General features: G+C 36.5%; 2 protein-coding genes across 9 annotated transcripts in view; both read left to right on the top strand.

The window, feature by feature from the left end:
- Nucleotides 1–18910, top strand: part of TCF12 (transcription factor 12) — a 383172-nt gene that overhangs the window by 284500 nt on the left and 79762 nt on the right. For all 8 annotated transcript variants that reach the window (XM_079912043.1, XM_079912044.1, XM_079912042.1 and 5 more), the window contains 2 exons: nucleotides 13668–13803; nucleotides 17571–17623. In XM_079912043.1, coding sequence (XP_079768169.1) covers nucleotides 13668–13803; nucleotides 17571–17623 — 189 coding nt within the window. The remainder of the gene's footprint in view (nucleotides 1–13667; nucleotides 13804–17570; nucleotides 17624–18910) is intronic.
- Nucleotides 9807–11170, top strand: LOC307181548 (heterogeneous nuclear ribonucleoprotein A1-like). Its single transcript, XM_079912051.1, has one exon. It carries the CDS (start codon nucleotides 9888–9890, stop codon nucleotides 10848–10850), a length of 963 nt encoding a protein of 320 aa, XP_079768177.1. The 5' UTR covers nucleotides 9807–9887; the 3' UTR covers nucleotides 10851–11170.

Raw genomic sequence — 18910 nt, 5'->3', positions numbered from 1 at the left:
TTTAAATATTGAAAATGATAATTAAATTTTCAAGAGACCATGTTGAGATTATAAGATTTGGGACTTGTAAAAGAATGAGCATAGCAGTTGGCTAGTAGTGGTGGCTGGTGTGTTTTTATTGACCTAGCAAAGAAATAGAAGCATCTCAGGTTTTCTTTTACTTTGCGTCCTTGTACATCCCTCCCCACCCCCTCCCCCAATTAATATATTGTCCAAAATGTTGGTAATGACTTGGAACTATTCAGGTTGCACAAAGCATTTAATGAAATCTTGTCTTAGACAAAACACTAGAGAGGATCATAATTAATGTCTCATTTTCTGCCAGTTGCTATTGATTACTCATTCAAGATCCCTTTGTTCTCAGAATGATAACTGTGGTTTGCATTGCTATCTAATGAGATTCTCAGGATAGAATTCTTTAACAACTTGCTGATAATTGCTAACATATCCCTGGAATTTCAATGTAAATGAATTTGCATAATAATACAATTATTTCACAAATGTCTGTGTTTTCCAAATTCGAGATTTATTACAGCCTGTTTTTTAATCATTTGTAGAAAGTTAACAGAAGACTGATACATTATTAAAGCCCAGCATTTATATTTTGCCCTGAGTTCCCCTTCACCCTCTGAGATTTTGATTTGGTTGTGACATGAGGTGAGAGGCTTCTTTGTCATTTTCAATTCCCCTGTCTCTGAAACTTCAGATGGACTCACAGCTGAACTGTACTGTGATGTTTCTAAATTAAAAGAGCAGTTGCAAATATAATAATACTATACTAATTTTGCTTTTAGAACAGTTTTCTTTCTTTATCCCTCAGTGACAAAAGAATACATGGTACAGTATAAAGAATTCATCTGATAAGATCAGGAACAAGACAAGTTGCCCACTCTCACCACTCATTCACATAGTTTTGGAAGTTTTAGCCACAGCAATCAGAGAAGAAAAGGAAATAAGAGGAATCCAAATCGGAAAAGAAGAAGTAAAGCTGTCACTGTTTGCAGATGACACGATACTATACATAGAGAATCCCAAAGATGCTACCAGAAAACCACTAGAGCTAATCAATGAATTTGGTAAAGTAGCAGGATACAAAATTAATGCACAGAAATCTCTGGCATTCCTATACACTAATGATGAAAAATCTGAAAGTGAAATCAAGAAAACACTCCCATTTACCATTGCAACAAAAAGAATAAAATATCTAGGAATAAACCTACCTAAGGAGACAAAATACCTATATGCAGAAAATTATAAGACACTGATGAAAGAAATTAAAGATGATACAAATAAATGGAGAGATATACCATGTTCTTGGATTGGAAGAATCAACATTGTGAAAATGACTCTGCTACTCAAAGCAATCTACAGATTCAATGCAATCCCTATCAAACTACCACTGGCATTTTTCACAGAACTAGAACAAAAGATCTCACAATTTGTATGGAAACACAAAAGACCCCAAATAGCCAAAGCAATGTTGAGAACGAAAAACGGAGCTGGAGGAATCAGGCTCCCTGACTTCAGACTATACTACAAAGCTACAGTAATCAAGACAGTATGGTACTGGCACAAAATCAGAAAGATCACTGGAACAGGATAGAAAGCCCAGAGATAAACCCACGCACATATGGTCACCTTATCTTTGATAAAGGAGGCAGGAATGTACAGTGGAGAAAGGACAGCCTCTTCAATAAGTGGTGCTGGGAAAACTGGAGAGGTACATGTAAAAGTATGAGATTAGATCACTCCCTAACACCATACACAAAAATAAGCTCAAAATGGATTAAAGACCTAAATGTAAGGCCAGAAACTATCAAACTCTTAGAGGAAAACATAGGCAGAACACTCTATGACATAAATCACAGGCCGATCCTTTTTGACCTACCTCCTAGAGAAATGGAAATAAAAACAAAAATAAACAAATGGGACCTAATGAAACTCCAAAGCTTTTGCACAGCAAAGGAAACCATAAACAAGACCAAAAGACAACCCTCAGAATGGGAGAAAATATTTGCAAATGAAGCAACTGACAAAGGATTAATCTCCAAAATTTATAAGCAGCTCATGCAGCTCAATAACAAAAAAACAAACAACCCAATCCAAAAATGGGCTGAAGACCTAAATAGACATTTCTCCAAAGAAGACATACAGACTGCCAACAAACACATGAAAGGTTGCTCAACATCATTAATTATTAGAGAAATGCTAATCAAAACTACAATGAGATATCATCTCACACCAGTCAGAATGGCCATCATCAAAAAATCTATAAACAATAAATGCTGGAGAGGGTGTGGAGAAAAGGGAACACTCTTGCACTGCTGGTGGGAATGTGAATTGGTACAGCCACTATGGAGAACAGTATGGAGGTTCCTTAAAAAACTACAAATAGAACTACCATATGACCCAGCAATCCCACTACTGGGCATATACCCTGAGAAAACCATAATTCAAAGAGTTATGTACCAAAATGTTCATTGCAGCTCTATTTACAATAGCCCGGAGATGGAAACAACCTAAGTGTCCATCATCGGATGAATGGATAAAGAAGATGTGGCACATATATACAATGGAATATTACTCAGCCATAAAAAGAAACAAAATTGAGCTATTTGTAATGAGGTGGATAGACCTAGAGTCTGTCATACAGAGTGAAGTAAGTCAGAATGAGAAAGACAAATACCGTATGCTAACACATATATATGGATTTTTTTGTTTTTTACTTATTTATTTTTTTGCGGTATGCGGGCCTCTCACCGCCGTGGCCTCTCCCGTTGCGGAGCACAGTCTCTGGACATGCAGGCTTAGCGGCCATGGCTCACGGGCCCAGCCACTCCACGGCATGTGGGATCTTCCCAGACCGGGGCACAAACCCGTGTCCCCTGCATCGGCAGGCGGACTCTCAACCACTGCGCCACCAGGAAAGCCCAGTATATATGGAATTTAAGAAAAAAAAGTCATGAAAAACCTAGGGGTAAGACAGGAATAAAGACACAGACGTACTAGAGAATGGAGTTGAGGATATGGGGAGTGGGAAGGGTAAGCTGTGACAAAGCGAGAGAGTGGCATGGACATATATACACTACCAAACATAAAATAGATAGCTGGTGGGAAGCAGACGCATTGCACAGGGAGCTCAGTTTGGTGCTTTGTGACCACCTAGAGGGGTGGGATAGGGAGAGTGGGAGGGAGGGAGACGCAAGAGATATGGGAACATATGTATATGTATAACTTATTCACTTTGTTACAAAGCAGAAACTAACACACCATTGTAAAGCAATTATACTCCAATAAAGATGAAAAAAAAAATTTATCTGAGAGGAATTCCCTGCCAGTCCAGTGATTAGGACCCCGCACTTTCACTGCCGAGGACACAGGTTCAATCCCTGGTCCGGGAACTAGACAGGAAACTAAGATCCTGCAAGCCACGAGGCCAAAAAAAAAGAATTCATCTGGGAAATTTTAACAATTTATGTACTCTATTTTATCATGATTGTTTTTTATACCTTTCTACATCTTCAATTAATAAGCTCCCCATCAGGCTTCCCTGGTGGCGCAGTGGTTGAGAGTCTGCCTGCCGATGCAGGGGACACGGGTTCGTGCCCCGGTCCGGGAAGATCCAACATGCCGCAGAGCGGCTGGGCCCGTGAGCCATGGCCACTGAGCCTGCGAGTCCGGAGCCTGTGCTCCGCAACGGGAGAGGCCACAAGAGTGAGAGGCCCGCGTACCGCAAAAAAAAAAAAAAAAAACCTTACTGTAAGTTTTTATTACAATAATCTAGGCTAATAAGAAGCAAAATTGAGTTATTTGTAGTGAGGTGGATGGACCTAGAGTCTGTCATACAGAGTGAAGTAAGTCAGAAAGAGAAAAACAAATACCGTATGCTAACACATATATATGGAATCTAAAAAAAAAAAACATTTCTGAAGAACCTAGGGGCAGGACAGGAATAAAGACGGAGAGACGTAGACAATGGACTTGAGGACGCGGGGAGGGGGAAGGGTAAGCTGGGACAAAGTGAGAGAGTGGCGTGGACATATATACACTACCAAATGTAAAATAGATAGCTAGTGGGAAGCAGCCGCACAGCACAGGGAGATCATCTCCAAGCTTTGTGACTACCTAGAGGGGTGGGATGGGGAGGGTGGGAGGCAGACGCAAGAGGGAAGAGATATGGGAACATATGTATATGTATTGATTCACTTTGTTATAAAGCAGAAACTAACACACCGTTGTAAAGCAATTATACTCCAATAAAGATGTTTAAAAAAATAAATGAAATATGGTATTTTATTAATTTGAAGAAACTTCAAATTCCAGAAGAGTAGAGAGAGTAATATAATAAACTTCAAGCCTCTAAATTTCTTCTTTGAAAAATAATTTATTTCAAATATATATAAAAGCATTAAAAGAATACGAAGAGCAAAAAATGATAATAATCTAGGCTATCTTAGTGTTTCAGGAATAACCCTTTATTAATTATCTTTGGTAATTAGGTACATTTTTCACAGATGGAGTTGCTAGATGACTGTAGAAAAGATTCTTTTCTCTAAGCATGTGTTAAGAAATTTAGTGCTATGTCATTTCAGAATACTAATTCTGCCTTGAATAAGACAGCAGAATAAAACTGCTTTGTCTAGTTCTGTATCCTCTGGGATACTTGGGTATTCTTTTTGCCTTAGATACCTCCAGGACAAGATCAATAATGCTTCTCATTTGTTTCAGGCAGGCAGAAAAATCAATAATATGAGATGATATGTAATTTTATTTTAGGAAAAAATTCGGTAGTTTATTATGTGTACTTTAGTTTTACCAAAATGTTTGAAGGATCAAATAAAGGAAAAATACATGATTTTGTCAGTGGTAGAATATCAAAATGTTAGGCATATATAGTTTAGTCCTTGATTTTTAAAGTCATATTTACCATTAGTTCCACGGGTATTATTTCTTAGATTATCAAGTCCTTGTGGAGAAAACCTTGTCTTAAACTTCTTCTGTGTTTCTTATAGTACTGAACATTTCATTTTAGTTAACAGCATAAAATATCATCTTGTCTTCTTGGAGGAAACAATTTCTCCTACATTTACTTTGCCTAATCATTTTGACCATGATACAGGTAAAATGGGGAAATGGTTATTTCTATGATTAGGACAGCTGAGTGAAGGGCAGCTGAATAAAGAACAACTTCTATATCTTTTTTGGCACTGATATTCACTGGAGAAAAAGAAGACGGTATTTCCTAACCACATCTCCAGGTTTGGCAACAATAAGGAGAAAAGTATATCAACGGTAAAATTGGTAACAAGGAAACTTTTTTCCCTAAAACAAATTTGTTCTTTTTCTTCCTTTATTTCATGCATATGTAGAAAAACCTACCAGTATGTATTCTATAGGTAACTCAGCTTTAGGATTATGGTTCACAAATTCATTTATAGGTCATTTATATTTTTTTAAGTTAATCTTATAAATGGTAATTGGGTTCCTGGACTATTGTGGAAGTTTTATTGTATTGAGGAAAGAGCCTCTTCAACAGAACTAGATTCAAGTTAGGTTCCACTGTTTGCTATTTGTATAACATAAAATCTCTGTACGTAATGCTTAGTAAGGTTGCAGTAAATATTAACTGAGATGGTACATTTGATGGTGTGCTAGTGGATCCTTGATATTTAGTCTGATTTTCTCCAAGTTTTTATTTTGAAAAATTACAAACCCACAGAAAATATACCAGAATAGTACAGTGAGCATCCAGGTACTCTTAATCGAGTTTCATCATTTAACATTTCACCATATTGGTACACACGCATTCTTTCACTCAATATGTGTCTGTAGATGTTTGTATGCTAAATGTGGGTTTATGCACACAAATACACACACTTCTGCTGAATTACTCTGAGAATAAGTTGGCGTTTTTCTGTTTATTCTTGGTCTAGGTTGATACAGTTTAAATCTGTCACACTCTTTGGATTTAGCCTCTAATTGTCAATCCTTTCTCTGGGGGCCTATTCTCTTTTCTATTTCCAATATCCTATCTTACTTTAGCCATTGGGAGTTGCAACTCAACCGTCTTGGATTCAGGGCAGACGAGGTCTGCTTACTTAGGAGAAAGAGTTTGTGCCCAGGAAACAATTTTCATTCTTTGTGATACTTAGAATATGGTAACCTATGGAGGAAAAAAAATGAAATGGAGTTTTTACTTTCTCTAGGGCCTACCACCATGCTACTCACTTTTACTTAAGCTTCATTTACTTCTCCCAGTAATCCTGTGAAATATTAATATAACCAAACAAAACAGATGCATTAATGTTAGATAATTTGCCCAGGATCTTACAGCCAGGTTTTGAACTCAGGGTAGCTAACTCCAAAGCCCATGCTGTTTCCAGGACATCAGAGTTTTTGTACACATTTTATTTACTTTTAGGAATATAAGAAATACATTTGCCTATTCACCTTTTAGATTGTTTTATGCTTCTTTTAGTCTTTATTATGACTATTACTGGACTTCTTTGAAGAAATAACTTACTGGCTACATTTTATTCATCTGAAAGTTTATCTATCTTACAGCTTTAAGCAGACAGACTTCTTAACCATCCTCCAAACTCAGCCCTTTGTTTTGCCATTAAAGCATTACATAAGGGATCAATTAATATTTTCTAAAAAGGGCTACATAGTAAATAATTAAGGCTTTCCAGATCATACATTGTCTGTTGCAACTACTCAACTCTTCCACTGTAGCACAAAAACAGCGATAGCCAATAATATATAAGTAAATTGAGACTGTGTTCCAATAAAAGTATTTTCCAAACAAGCCCAATTTGACCTGTAGGCCATGGTTTGTTGACCACTAGTATTAATCATCATCTTATATGCTCATTAGAATTTATATGCCAGGGAAATGTTGAAAGGAACACTGTTAAGAGATACATGAATGCCCATCTCCTCTCACATATTTGTTTGTGTGGGTACAGTGACCAGTTTTGTATGTACCTTCTACATGAGAAAACACAGATGAAGTAATAAGTACAGCAGGCACCTCAAAACATGATATCATGAAAGTCAGTTTGCACTGAGCAGGGAACATCCTATTAAAAGACTAATGATGTTTTTAAGGAAAAATTCAAGGTACATGACCCCTGCCCTCAAACATGTGGTAATAATATGTTCCATCTAGCATACTCTAGCCATATTCTAATTGCTATTTGAGGAATGTCAAATGTGCCTAGCACAGGCAAAAAAACAGAAAGAAAGAAACACAAAACAGATGTAACAATGGAAATTTTAGTATAATGTGTGGGAGACTTGATGATTCCTGGGTCACACTATTCTCACACAAATAACATAATCAGGAGATCCACTTCTAATGGTTTGTTATAGAAATAGAAAGGATACATGTGTCATTTACATTTATATTAATTGTTTTCTCATTTTTATCATTTCTCCTAGAGATTATTGTCTTAAGGGGAGCTATTTCTCCTTCATGTCTGTTAGTCAACACCTTTGTTTCCTAATCTGTTGAACCTTGTATCTGTTGGAATTTGTGTGATTAATGCTAAGTAATTACATTGATATTACGCAGTCTTTTCATATACACATCATATTGTCTAGTGATTGAAATCCTCTTCTCACTTTCCTCTTTTGTAAAAGAAGATATCAACTCTAGTCAAAGAATCACTTACCTTTTGAGAAGTCTGAAAAATTTGTCTTCTTAATTATAAACATTTCTGAAAGATGCAATGATCTTTGGGTGATTTAATATACTGATTACTTCATGTGTGCTCCAGCATTGTTGAATAGGCTTTTTTTGAAAAACTGAAATATCAAATATCACATGAAGAGACAGTATAGCAAAACGTATGAAGTGCAGTGAAAGCAGTGATCAGAAGGAAATTTATAGTTGTAAATGTCTACATTGAAAAAGAAGAAAGATCAGTAACCTAACTTTATACCATAAGAACCTAGAAAAAGAAAAAACCAAACCCAATGCTAGCAGAAGGAAGGAAATAATAAAGATTAGAGCAGAAATTTTTTAAAATAGAGAAAAGGAAAACAATAGAACCAACAAAATCAAAAGTTGCTTCTCTGAAAAGATAAACAAAATTGACAAACCTTTAGTTATATTGACTAAGAAAAAAAGTCTAATTACTAAAATCAGAAATGAAAATAGGGAGCATTACTACCAACCTTACAAAAATAAAAGGGATTACAAAAGAATACTGTGAACAGTTGTATGCTAAAAAATCAGACACTGTAGAAGAAATGGACAAATTCCTAGAAACATACACACCACCAAAACTGAAGAAATAGAAAATCTGAACAGAACTAAAACAAGTAGATTGAATCGGTAATAAAAATCCTCCCAAAAAAGAAAAGCACAGGACCAAATGGTTTCACTAATGAATTTTACCGATCATTTAAAGGAGAATTAACACCAGCCCTTCTCAAACACTTCTTAACTCATTCAACGAGGCAAGAATTACCCTGATACAAAACTAGAGATATCACAGGAAAAAGGAAACTACAGACCAATATCCTTTTTGTATATTAATGAAAATTTTTCTACAAAATACTAGCAAGCTACAAATCCACCACCGTGTTAAAAGGATTGCACACCACGACTAACTGGGTTTTATTTTAAGAATGCATGTGTATTAGACATATGAGAATTGATCATTCATTAATTAGAATGAAGGGGGAAAAGTCACTCAGTCATCATCACATTTGATGCAGAAGAAGCATCTGACAAAATTCAACACCCTTTTATGATAAAACACTTCACAATACTAGGAATAGGCAGGAACTTCCTCAATTTGATAAAGGTCATTTGTGAAAAACCCACACCTAATACCATGCCCAGTGGTAAAACATGAAAGCCTTTCCTCCCATGATCAAGAACAGGACAAAAATGTCTACTTTCACCACTTTCATTCAACATTTTACTGTACGTTCTAACCAGAGCATTTAGGCAAGAAAAAGAAATAAAAGACATCCAAATTGGAAAGGAATAAGTAAAAGTATCTCTGTTTGTAGATGATATGATCTTTATACATAGGGAATCTATAATAAAATTATTAGAGCTAATAAATGAATTTAGCGAAGTTTCAAGATCAACACACAAAATTTAGTTTTATTTCTTTACGCTGATGAACAAACCAAAAATAAAATTAAGCAACAACTCAACTTACAGTATCATCCAAAAGAATAAAATACCTAGGAATAAATTTAACTACAAGGTGTAAGACTTGTACACTGGAAACTACAAAGCACTGCTGAAAGAAATTAAAGAAGACCTAAGTAAAAGGAAAAATATTCAGTGTTCATCAATTGGAAGACTTATTGTTGTTAGGATGGCAATACTCCCCAAAGCAATCTACAGATTCGGTGCAACCCCTATCAAAATTCCAATGGCATCTTGTTGCAGAAATGGAAAAGCTGGTCCTCAAATTTATATGTAACTTCAAGAAATCCCGAATAGCGAAAACAGCATTGAAAAAGAAATGTAAAATTGGAGTACGCATACTTTCCAATTTCAAAACTTAATACAAAGCTACAGTAACCAAAACACTGTGGAACTGGTATAAGGTAGACCTATAGACCCATGTGATAGAATTGAAAGTCCAGATAGAAACCCGAACATATATGACCAATTCATTTTTAACAAGGGTGCCAAGACCACTGAGTTAGGAAATACTGTTTTCCTCAACAGGTAGTGCTAGAGCAACTGGATATCCACATACAAAAGAATGAAGTTGGACCCCCTACCTTACACTATATACAAAAGTTAATTCAAAGTGCATCAGTGGAGATACGTTCGGTAGCTTACTTCTTTCTGCTCGTGGACGCCGCCGAGTAAGCATCGTTGACGTCTCCCCCCACCCTCCACTGCCGTTATGTCTAAGTCAGAGTCACCCAAAGAGCCCGAACAGCTGCGGAAGCTCTTCATCGGAGGTTTGAGCTTTGAAACAACCGATGAGAGTCTGAGGAGCCATTTTGAGCAGTGGGGAACGCTCACAGATTGTGTGGTAATGAGGGATCCAAACACCAAACGCTCCAGAGGCTTCGGGTTTGTCACATATGCCACTGTGGAGGAGGTGGATGCGGCCATGAATGCAAGGCCACACAAGGTGGATGGAAGAGTTGTGGAACCAAAGAGGGCCGTCTCAAGAGAAGATTCTCAAAGACCTGGTGCCCACTTAACTGTGAAAAAGATTTTTGTTGGTGGCATTAAAGAAGACACTGAAGAACATCATCTAAGAGATTATTTTGAACAGTATGGGAAAATTGAAGTGATTGAAATCATGACTGACCGAGGCAGTGGCAAAAAGAGAGGCTTTGCTTTTGTAACCTTTGATGATCATGACTCTGTAGACAAGATTGTCATTCAGAAATACCACACTGAGAATGGCCACAACTGTGAAGTAAGAAAAGCCCTATCTAAGCAAGAGATGGCTAGTGCTTCATCCAGCCAAAGAGGTCGAAGTGGTTCTGGAAACTTTGGTGGTGGTCGTGGAGGTGGTTTTGGTGGGAATGACAACTTTGGTCGTGGAGGAAACTTCAGCGGTCGAGGTGGCTTTGGTGGCAGCCGCGGTGGTGGTGGATATGGTGGCAGTGGGGATGGCTATAATGGATTTGGTAATGATGGAAGCAATTTTGGAGGTGGTGGAAGCTACAACGATTTTGGCAGTTACAACAATCAGTCTTCAAATTTTGGACCCATGAAAGGAGGAAACTTTGGAGGCAGAAGTTCTGGCCCCTATGGTGGTGGAGGCCAATACTTTGCCAAACCCCGAAACCAAGGTGGCTATGGTGGTTCCAGCAGCAGCAGTAGCTATGGCAGTGGCAGAAGGTTTTGATTACTGCCAGGAAACAAAGCTTAGCAGGAGAGGAGAGCCAGAGAAGTGACAGGGAAGCTACAGGTTACAACAGATTTGTGAACTCAGCCAAGCACAGTGGTGGCAGGGCCTAGCTGCTACAAAGAAGACATGTTTTAGACAATACTCATGTGTATAGGCAAAAAAACTCGAGGACTGTATTTGTGACTAATTGTATAACAGGTTATTTTAGTTTCTGTTCTGTGGAAAGTGTAAAGCATTCCAACAAAGGGTTTTAATGTAGATTTTTTTTTTTTTTGCACCCATGCTGTTGATTGCTAAATGTAATAGTCTGATCGTGACGCTGAATAAATGTGTCTTTTTTTAAAAAAATAAAAAAGTGCATCAGTGATCTAAGTATAAGAGCTAAAACTATAAACTCTTAGAGGCAAATGTAGGGATAAATCTTCATTACCTTGGATTTGACAGTGGATTCTTAGATATGGCATTAAAGGCACAAGAAACAAAGGGAAAAATAAGTTAGACTTCATCAATATTAAAAACTTGTGAATCAAAGGACATTATCAAGAAATGAAAAGACAACCTACAAAATGGGAGAAAATATTTGCAAATCAGATGTCTGATAAGGGTCTAATATACAGAACAGAACATATAAGAACTCTTAGAATACCACAGCAGAAAGGCAACTCAATTCAAAAATGGGCAAAGGACTTGAATAAACATTTTTCCAAAGAAGATATACGAAGGACCATCAAGCCCAAGAAGAGTTGTTCAGCATCATTAGTCACGAGGGAACTGCAAATCAAAACCACTTCACACCATGAAGATGGCTATAATTTAAAAAACAGAAAATAACAAGTATTGGTAAGGATGTAGAGAACTTAGAACCGTCATACAATGAAGTGTAAAATTGTGCAGTCACCATGGAAAACAGTTTGGCAGTTTCTCCAAAAGTTAGACAGATTTTGCCACGTGACCCAGCAACTCCATTCTTAAGTGTATAACCAAAAGAATTGAAAAGAGATACTCAACAAATACTTGCACACCAATGTTCATAGCAACACTATTCACAATAGTCCAAAGCTGGAGAAAACCAAAATGTTACATCAATGGATAAATGCATGAACAAATTGTAGTATACCTGTCCAATGGAATATAATTCATTCCTAAAAAGAAACAAAGTACTGATACATGCTGCAACATGATGAACTTCAAAAACATTATGCTAAGTGAAAGAAGCTGGATGCAAAAGATCACATATTAGTTATTCCATTTATATGAAATATTCAAAATAAGTTAAATCCACAGAGACAGAAGCAGATTAGTGGTTGTCAGGGGCTGGAGGAGGGGAGGAATGAAAGTGACTGTTTGAATGGGTATGGAGTTGCCTTTTGGGGTGACGAAATGTTCTGGAACTAGCTGGTGATGGTTGTACAACATTATGAATGTACTAAATGTCACTGATTGGAAATGTTAAAATGGTTAATTTTATGTTAATTCCACCTTAGATTTTTAAGCTGAAACACAAATATTACTTAAAATTATTAAATAGTGTGACAAACTGAAATGAAAGTCTTTCTGGAGGCAGGGACTGGACTATTATGACTAGCAGTATAAAGTTCTACTGATTCTTTCTAACCAGAGCTGAGGTTTATTTCTCAATACCTTTATGATGCTCAGTAGCTGGAATGACAACTACCAACAGTATGGTGATAACAGTAAGGGGTATTATTGACTGGGAGAATAGTGAATATATGAGAGAAATCACAGCTCTTTTCATTTGAGAGCATCTTCTCAAGTATATCTAACACCCTTTCCAATTGAGGTCTTCCTTTTCCCTCAGCTACCAGAAAGCTTGAAAACAAATTCTGCCAAATTAACTTCATTTGCTTTATGACACGGTCAATTCGTTAGTAGGTCAGGGCTGCTGAATCTCTGGATTTCAGTGAAGTGCTTGACACAGTTTCATGACATCACTGTGACATACATTAGGGCTCTCTCCTCAGCCTTGTCATCCTGGACAGGGATAAAAATGGATGATTATTATGGATCAAATATAACAAGATGAATTTTATCAGAGATAAATGTTAAGTCTTGTACTTGGAACCAAAGAACACAAACTGAACAAAGAAACCATTGGAGGGACATGACTTAAGAGCAACTTATACAGTAAAGAGTAACAGGGTGTGATTACTCTTAACCTCTCAGTATGAGCTAGCTAGCACAAATGGGTTGTTTAAATGTAGTGTTGAAAACTACTCTGCATTAATAAGGCCACATCTGGGGCATTATTCTCCATTCTCCTTTGCAAGAGACTTTGACAAATGGAAAATCTAGAGGTCTGTATCAGGGATGGTGAGGAGGACATTCAAACCATGTCATGAGACACAGTTGAAGAAAACAGGAATGGCTAGTCTTGAAAATATTGGCACTCTTCAAACAATGAGAGCTTTCCAAAAAGGAAAAAAAAAATGGAAAAAGAACAGAATTGACTACCTTTTGTGGTCATGAAAGCATTCAAGCAAAGGCTGAGTGGCCATTTTTCAAAAATGTTCTTGATGATTAAAGAGTGGAACTACATAGTAACTAAAGTATCTTTCAACCCTCAGAGTATATGGATCTACATAATTACTAGAAAGCAGGCAACATGAGGATGGGGAAAAAGAGAAAATACAGGTTTAAACTAATGGTCTAATAAAATTCAAGTAAGTACTTAGATACTTCCTAAATTCAAGGGTTTGTTGAAGTTACTATAGATAGTTCAGGAGTGATGTCATTTTCAGATCTGGGTTCATAATCAATGAGAAGATAACTTGTTTTTTTGGCCTTGTTTTATAGTCTAGTCTCCTGAGACAAGATCTAGGGCTTGGAAGCCCAGCACAAATCTCTTCTTCAGGAAAACCTGGGACACCGTACTACTCATTCTCTGCCACAAGTTCCAGGAGAAGACCACTCCATGACTCTGCAGCACTTGGTAAGTGTATCACACAACAAACCCCATTTTACAAATGTTTCTTCCCTGACCCACTCCCCCTTAGTCTATGCTTCTGGCTGTACTTTTAATTAGAAGAAATTTGGTTTCTTGGGTATCACGATGATATTGGGGCTTATTTACATAAAATAATATATCATATATTTAATAAAAATATTTTTATTTGGTCATCAGTATAAGAGGAACTGAATAGTGAAAAATGGAACTTTAAAAATGGGATTAGTTTTTCCTCTTGTAATAAAAATGTCATGTACTAATATTAACACCTTATTCTTGACTAAAATTGATATAATGCTCAACAGTTTACAAAGTGGTTTTATAGTATACATTCTCATTTCATCCATACAGCAGTCCTAGTAGTCAGTGGATGTAATACTAGCTTTAACATAAAATTGAGACTCAAAAGAGGACACATTCATATAACTAGAGGTGATTTATGCAGGATACAATTTAAGATTTTCTGACTCCAAGTCCAATGTTCTTTGCCTATTAATTGCTTCCACTCCCCACTTTTTAAAAAATTGAGGTAAAATTAGCATAACAATTATCCATATTAAAGTGTACAATCCAGGGACATTTAGTATATTTACAAAACTGTACAGCCATCGTCTCTAGCTCCAAAACATCACCTCAAAAGGAAACTCAGTAACTATCAAGCATGCAAATCTCATTTTCTTTAGCTTCCTTCTTTTATGTCTTATACATAGCCTAACCAGGCCAATCTGTTTTGTGTTGCTGCTTACAGCAAGCCTCAGGTATACTCTGACACCCTATCCAGTCGTTGTTTAAATGTGGGAATTTTTGGTTATTCTTACCAAAGAATCCTTTATATAAGAAAATTGAAGTTATAAAGCATGTTTATATTAAGGATAGACCAGCTTCTGAAATAAACATAGTCCACCAAAAGAAAGTATGTCCCAGTTATTTGTTCCACAAATACTTGTTGACACCCCTAATTTGTATGTCTACCTCTGTCAAACCTAAATTTTGGTAAAATATCCCTAGCCTTTGGGTCTAGAATATGCTTGAGGGTGTAGAAGGGCACAGTGATGGATTGTCATACTAGGCATAGAAAGCTCTGGTTAGATATGCCCACCTCTCAGTGTTATGGGTGGTTGAGTATATGTACTGTTAGCTCCGATGATTTAGACCACTGCACTCATTAAGGAAATGGTAAGTTACAGTATCTTTTCTCCATCTCCACTTTTGTTTCCCACCAAATTAGTCAGGGTAAGAACATTCTTTTGAGTCTAGATGTGGCAGTGTCACTCTAGAAAAATATCTGTTAGTATGCTATGTGAGTACACACTGTGATAAAAAGCAATAATATAGACCAGTATACTATTACTAAGAGTTCAAGGAGGAAATAAACTATTGGAATATTGAGGGCAGGGAGGGGGAGTGGATTTCATAAATACTCAAGCTTTCCAGAAATTAAAGCTTATATATTCTTCATTTTCATTTTGATTATGATAATGCTAGGTACTATGGATTATTTCTTCTATGCCAGGTACTGTGTATACATACTGCATCTTTACAAAAACTCTATGAGGTTATAATATTAACGTCATGTTGCAAATAAGGAACCAAGACCCTGGAAGCTAAGTAACTTAGCCAAGCCTTGGTATCCAGGGAGGTGCACTCATCTCCTGGGTGAATACCGTTTAGTGGATTATTATTCCATTCTTTATTGTTATTTCTCAGTCTTAGACACTCTTTATCGGCATTGCAGTTATCCATAAAATCTCTGAAAGGACTTCAGAGATAATCTACGCCAATCTTAGCATCTTCTCAAGCTATTTAGATGCTTTAGGAAATCAACATTCTGCAAAACAGTATCTAACTTATAATACTCTTGCCACAGTTTTTAATATAAACCTAGTAATAATGGCTAAAATTTATTGTGTCATTTTCTGTTAGGCACTTCCCTGAGCATCTTTCTGTATTATATTTATTGCAATAACTCCAGGAGGTTATTGTAGGTAACTGAAGTTCTAAGAGGTTAAGTAACTTGCCCAGGCTCACACAGCTGCTGTGTGATGGAGCTGAAATTTGAATCCAATCAGCTTACTCTCTTAACTATTACACTTTGAAACCTCCCAAAAGTGAACTCTGTATCCTAAGTTCATGATTTTGAATCCAACATTATTTATATAATTGTAGAGTGGCAGCTAATGATGAGATTAAAAATATAAAAGAAAAATTTCCATTCCCATGGCAGTGAAGAACTGTCCTTATCTAAACAACAATGTATTCTACTGCTAACTACCCCAAAAGAGAGTGATGGGCTCCAGACTGATAGGAACAGTTCAGTTGACTCTCTTGGTATGTATGGAGTGTGGCTTTTGCTCAAGGGATACTGTACTAGTTGTGAAAAGTTGGGTTTTAGAAAAGCCTCACAAAGAACAAAAATTTTGCCTGTAAGTTTTATAAATATAGAGTGTGCCAGATGTTGTTTATCTTTGGCACTTTTGTTTTAAGGAAATATAGGCTGCCTCTTGGGGTAGGGAATAGATGCTAATGAGTGTTTTTTTCCTCTTTTTATTGTATAAAATTTTCCATGTGCTACTTACAAAGTTGCTTTTTTAGCTTTGCAGCCTCCTGGGATATTCACTATAAAGATTCCCAGCCCCAATTTAAATGGGTTTCATTCTTTCTTAAACAACTGCATGTTTTATTGTCATATCATTTATGACCCAGGAAAATACCATTTTTACAGTTCTAATTTTTACAGTTTTCAAAAACATTGTAATTAACATCAGCCTTCTTATGCATTCTCTCTTCTTAATAGTGAACCCCTCTGAAAAATCCTGAATTTGATCCATTATTTGTGTACGATTGGAAAGGTGCAATTAACACCATTTTTTACAATAAATAAGATGAACAAGTATTAAATTTTACAGATAAGTAAAAGTAAAATACCAAGTAAGGTCGTTAGGCATATGAAAATATTCATATTCTCCATTATATTAATAAATAATTTGTGTCTTAGAAAGAAATATACTTTAGTTATTTCTTGGAAATAAATATAAATATCCAAGGATAAAAATTGTATAATAATTAGTGCTGAAGTTGCAGTTTTAACCACACATTGTTAAAGTAAATGTTCTTATAGAATACTTACAGGATGATATCATACATGACAATGCCTGTATCTAATAGTTTATGTAGCATATCTCAGATATTATTATAACCTTAATTTTTCAGTTATTAAATTTTATTTCAAATTTTTAATATAATACCTTGTAGCATTAGCATTAGCTTTTAGTCTATTTAATATGCTTTTAAACCTAATTCTCAATGTGATATGAACACTAAATTTGTGTCTCTCTTAAGGAGTCATATTATTAAACTGACCTGTTGTACCAAATGCCCCTCTGCAAATGAGCTGAGATAAATGATGTAAAGTGCCTAATATGGAACCTTGCACGTAATAGGTGCTTAAGAAATATTATTCCCTTTTCTCACACATGCTTATTGGTTTGTTATTTTCTTTCTTGTTTTACTTTGCTGTCATCTTCCCAAACTTATGGGATATGTATTTCAGAATATATCACTTCATTAGGCGTACCTGTTTTGCACTGGAACCAGTTAGAAAGAATGAGACCCCTATCCCTGTATTCCCTTACTTACTTCTAAATGCTGGAAGACAAGAAAGGTACTAGGAGGAAAAATTCTTTCCTGCTCATTTGAAGTCTGAAACTTTTCTAATATAAATGCTGATGAAATATACTGTTTCCCACGTGCAGATCCTTTGCAAGCAAAGAAAGTCAGAAAGGTGCCTCCTGGCTTGCCTTCTTCTGTAAGTACCCATTTTTTTTGACTTTGTGGTAAACAAACTGATATCACGTATTCAGTATCTGCTGGCTGTAAGGATACGTTTGGTTGGTATCAGTAGGCACACTTCACATAGTAACTGTTCTCTACTTAACGGAATCACTGATTGAGTTAAATCCAAATTCAGTGTTAGGTTTTTAAGATTTCTCTTCAGTGATTTGTAGCTTACTCATACGCTTTTACTCCATGGCCCTGTCATTTGAATTCCCCTCTTGGGAAGAGGACTAGGCTGGTAGCTGTCAAAGAAGATCTCCTGTACAGGTCTTTTGATGTTTAATTAGTCATTATGTTGCTGAACAGGAGGACAGACAGAGATTAATAGCTGAGAATCTTAGAAATTTACATTTGTAATAATCCCAATGGAGCTAAAGACATTAAGATTCGGAGGACATGTTCGGCTCAGCTTGCCTCAGTAGGACTGAGGTTATTAATATGCATAAATCACCAAGTCAGATGTTCATTGTGAAGCCCTTGTGGATTTTAAAGCCTTCATTAAGCCTTTCCTAACTTCAGCCTAGCATCAGGAAAGCTTTCAAGCAGCTAGTTTGTTGATCCCTCTTTGCTCAAAAATGTATCCTTTGAGAATAAAGAGCTTTCATGAAGGAGGTTGGAAAGGTTTGGTGAACAACCGTTAATGGCCATGATAATCAAATGCTGTAGGGGTGTTTGTGCTATTAAGTATACTTTATTCTGTTAAAGAGTAAAGTATTTGTAAATGAACCTATATCATAAATCCACCTACAATTTAAAAATCCCTGGTGTGAGGAGGGAAGATTTTTTTTCCTCTCCCTTTTCTTAGAACAAATGGGGAGTGGGGCTTTTGGATTGAGGCCCCATGCCTTGTAGGGTACATCTCTTTGTTGTGTAAATGGATGTTGGCCTTTTATTTGGCAGTACTTAACACATGGGCGCAGGTGCTGCTGGATGAGTCACAGCTCATCGAAGTATACACTGAATGGAATATCTGGCTTGGCAAGTAGTAATCTAGAAGGAGCAGCATGGGTCTTGAGCTTTTTATTTTTTATTAAGGCTGAAGTAGAGATACCATCTTTTTGGTTATTTGCCTTCCTTCTTTCCTATGTTCTTCCCCCTCCTTCTCTTCCATGTGATACATGAAAACTCAAATTTGAAATCCTCTTTGAAACTCACTTCCAGATGGATCTGAGTTTTATGCAGCCTAGGGCAGCTGTGCTCTGAACCTGCAGCTTACCTGGAAGGTTGGATTGCAGCTGCAGGCATTCTTAAAAGCTTT

This window comes from Stenella coeruleoalba (genome assembly GCF_951394435.1).
Source record: "Stenella coeruleoalba genome assembly, chromosome: 2".
Taxonomy (NCBI): Eukaryota; Metazoa; Chordata; class Mammalia; order Artiodactyla; family Delphinidae; genus Stenella; species Stenella coeruleoalba.
Note: the sequence above shows the minus strand (reverse complement) of the source record. Positions and strands in the feature narration are given on the sequence as shown.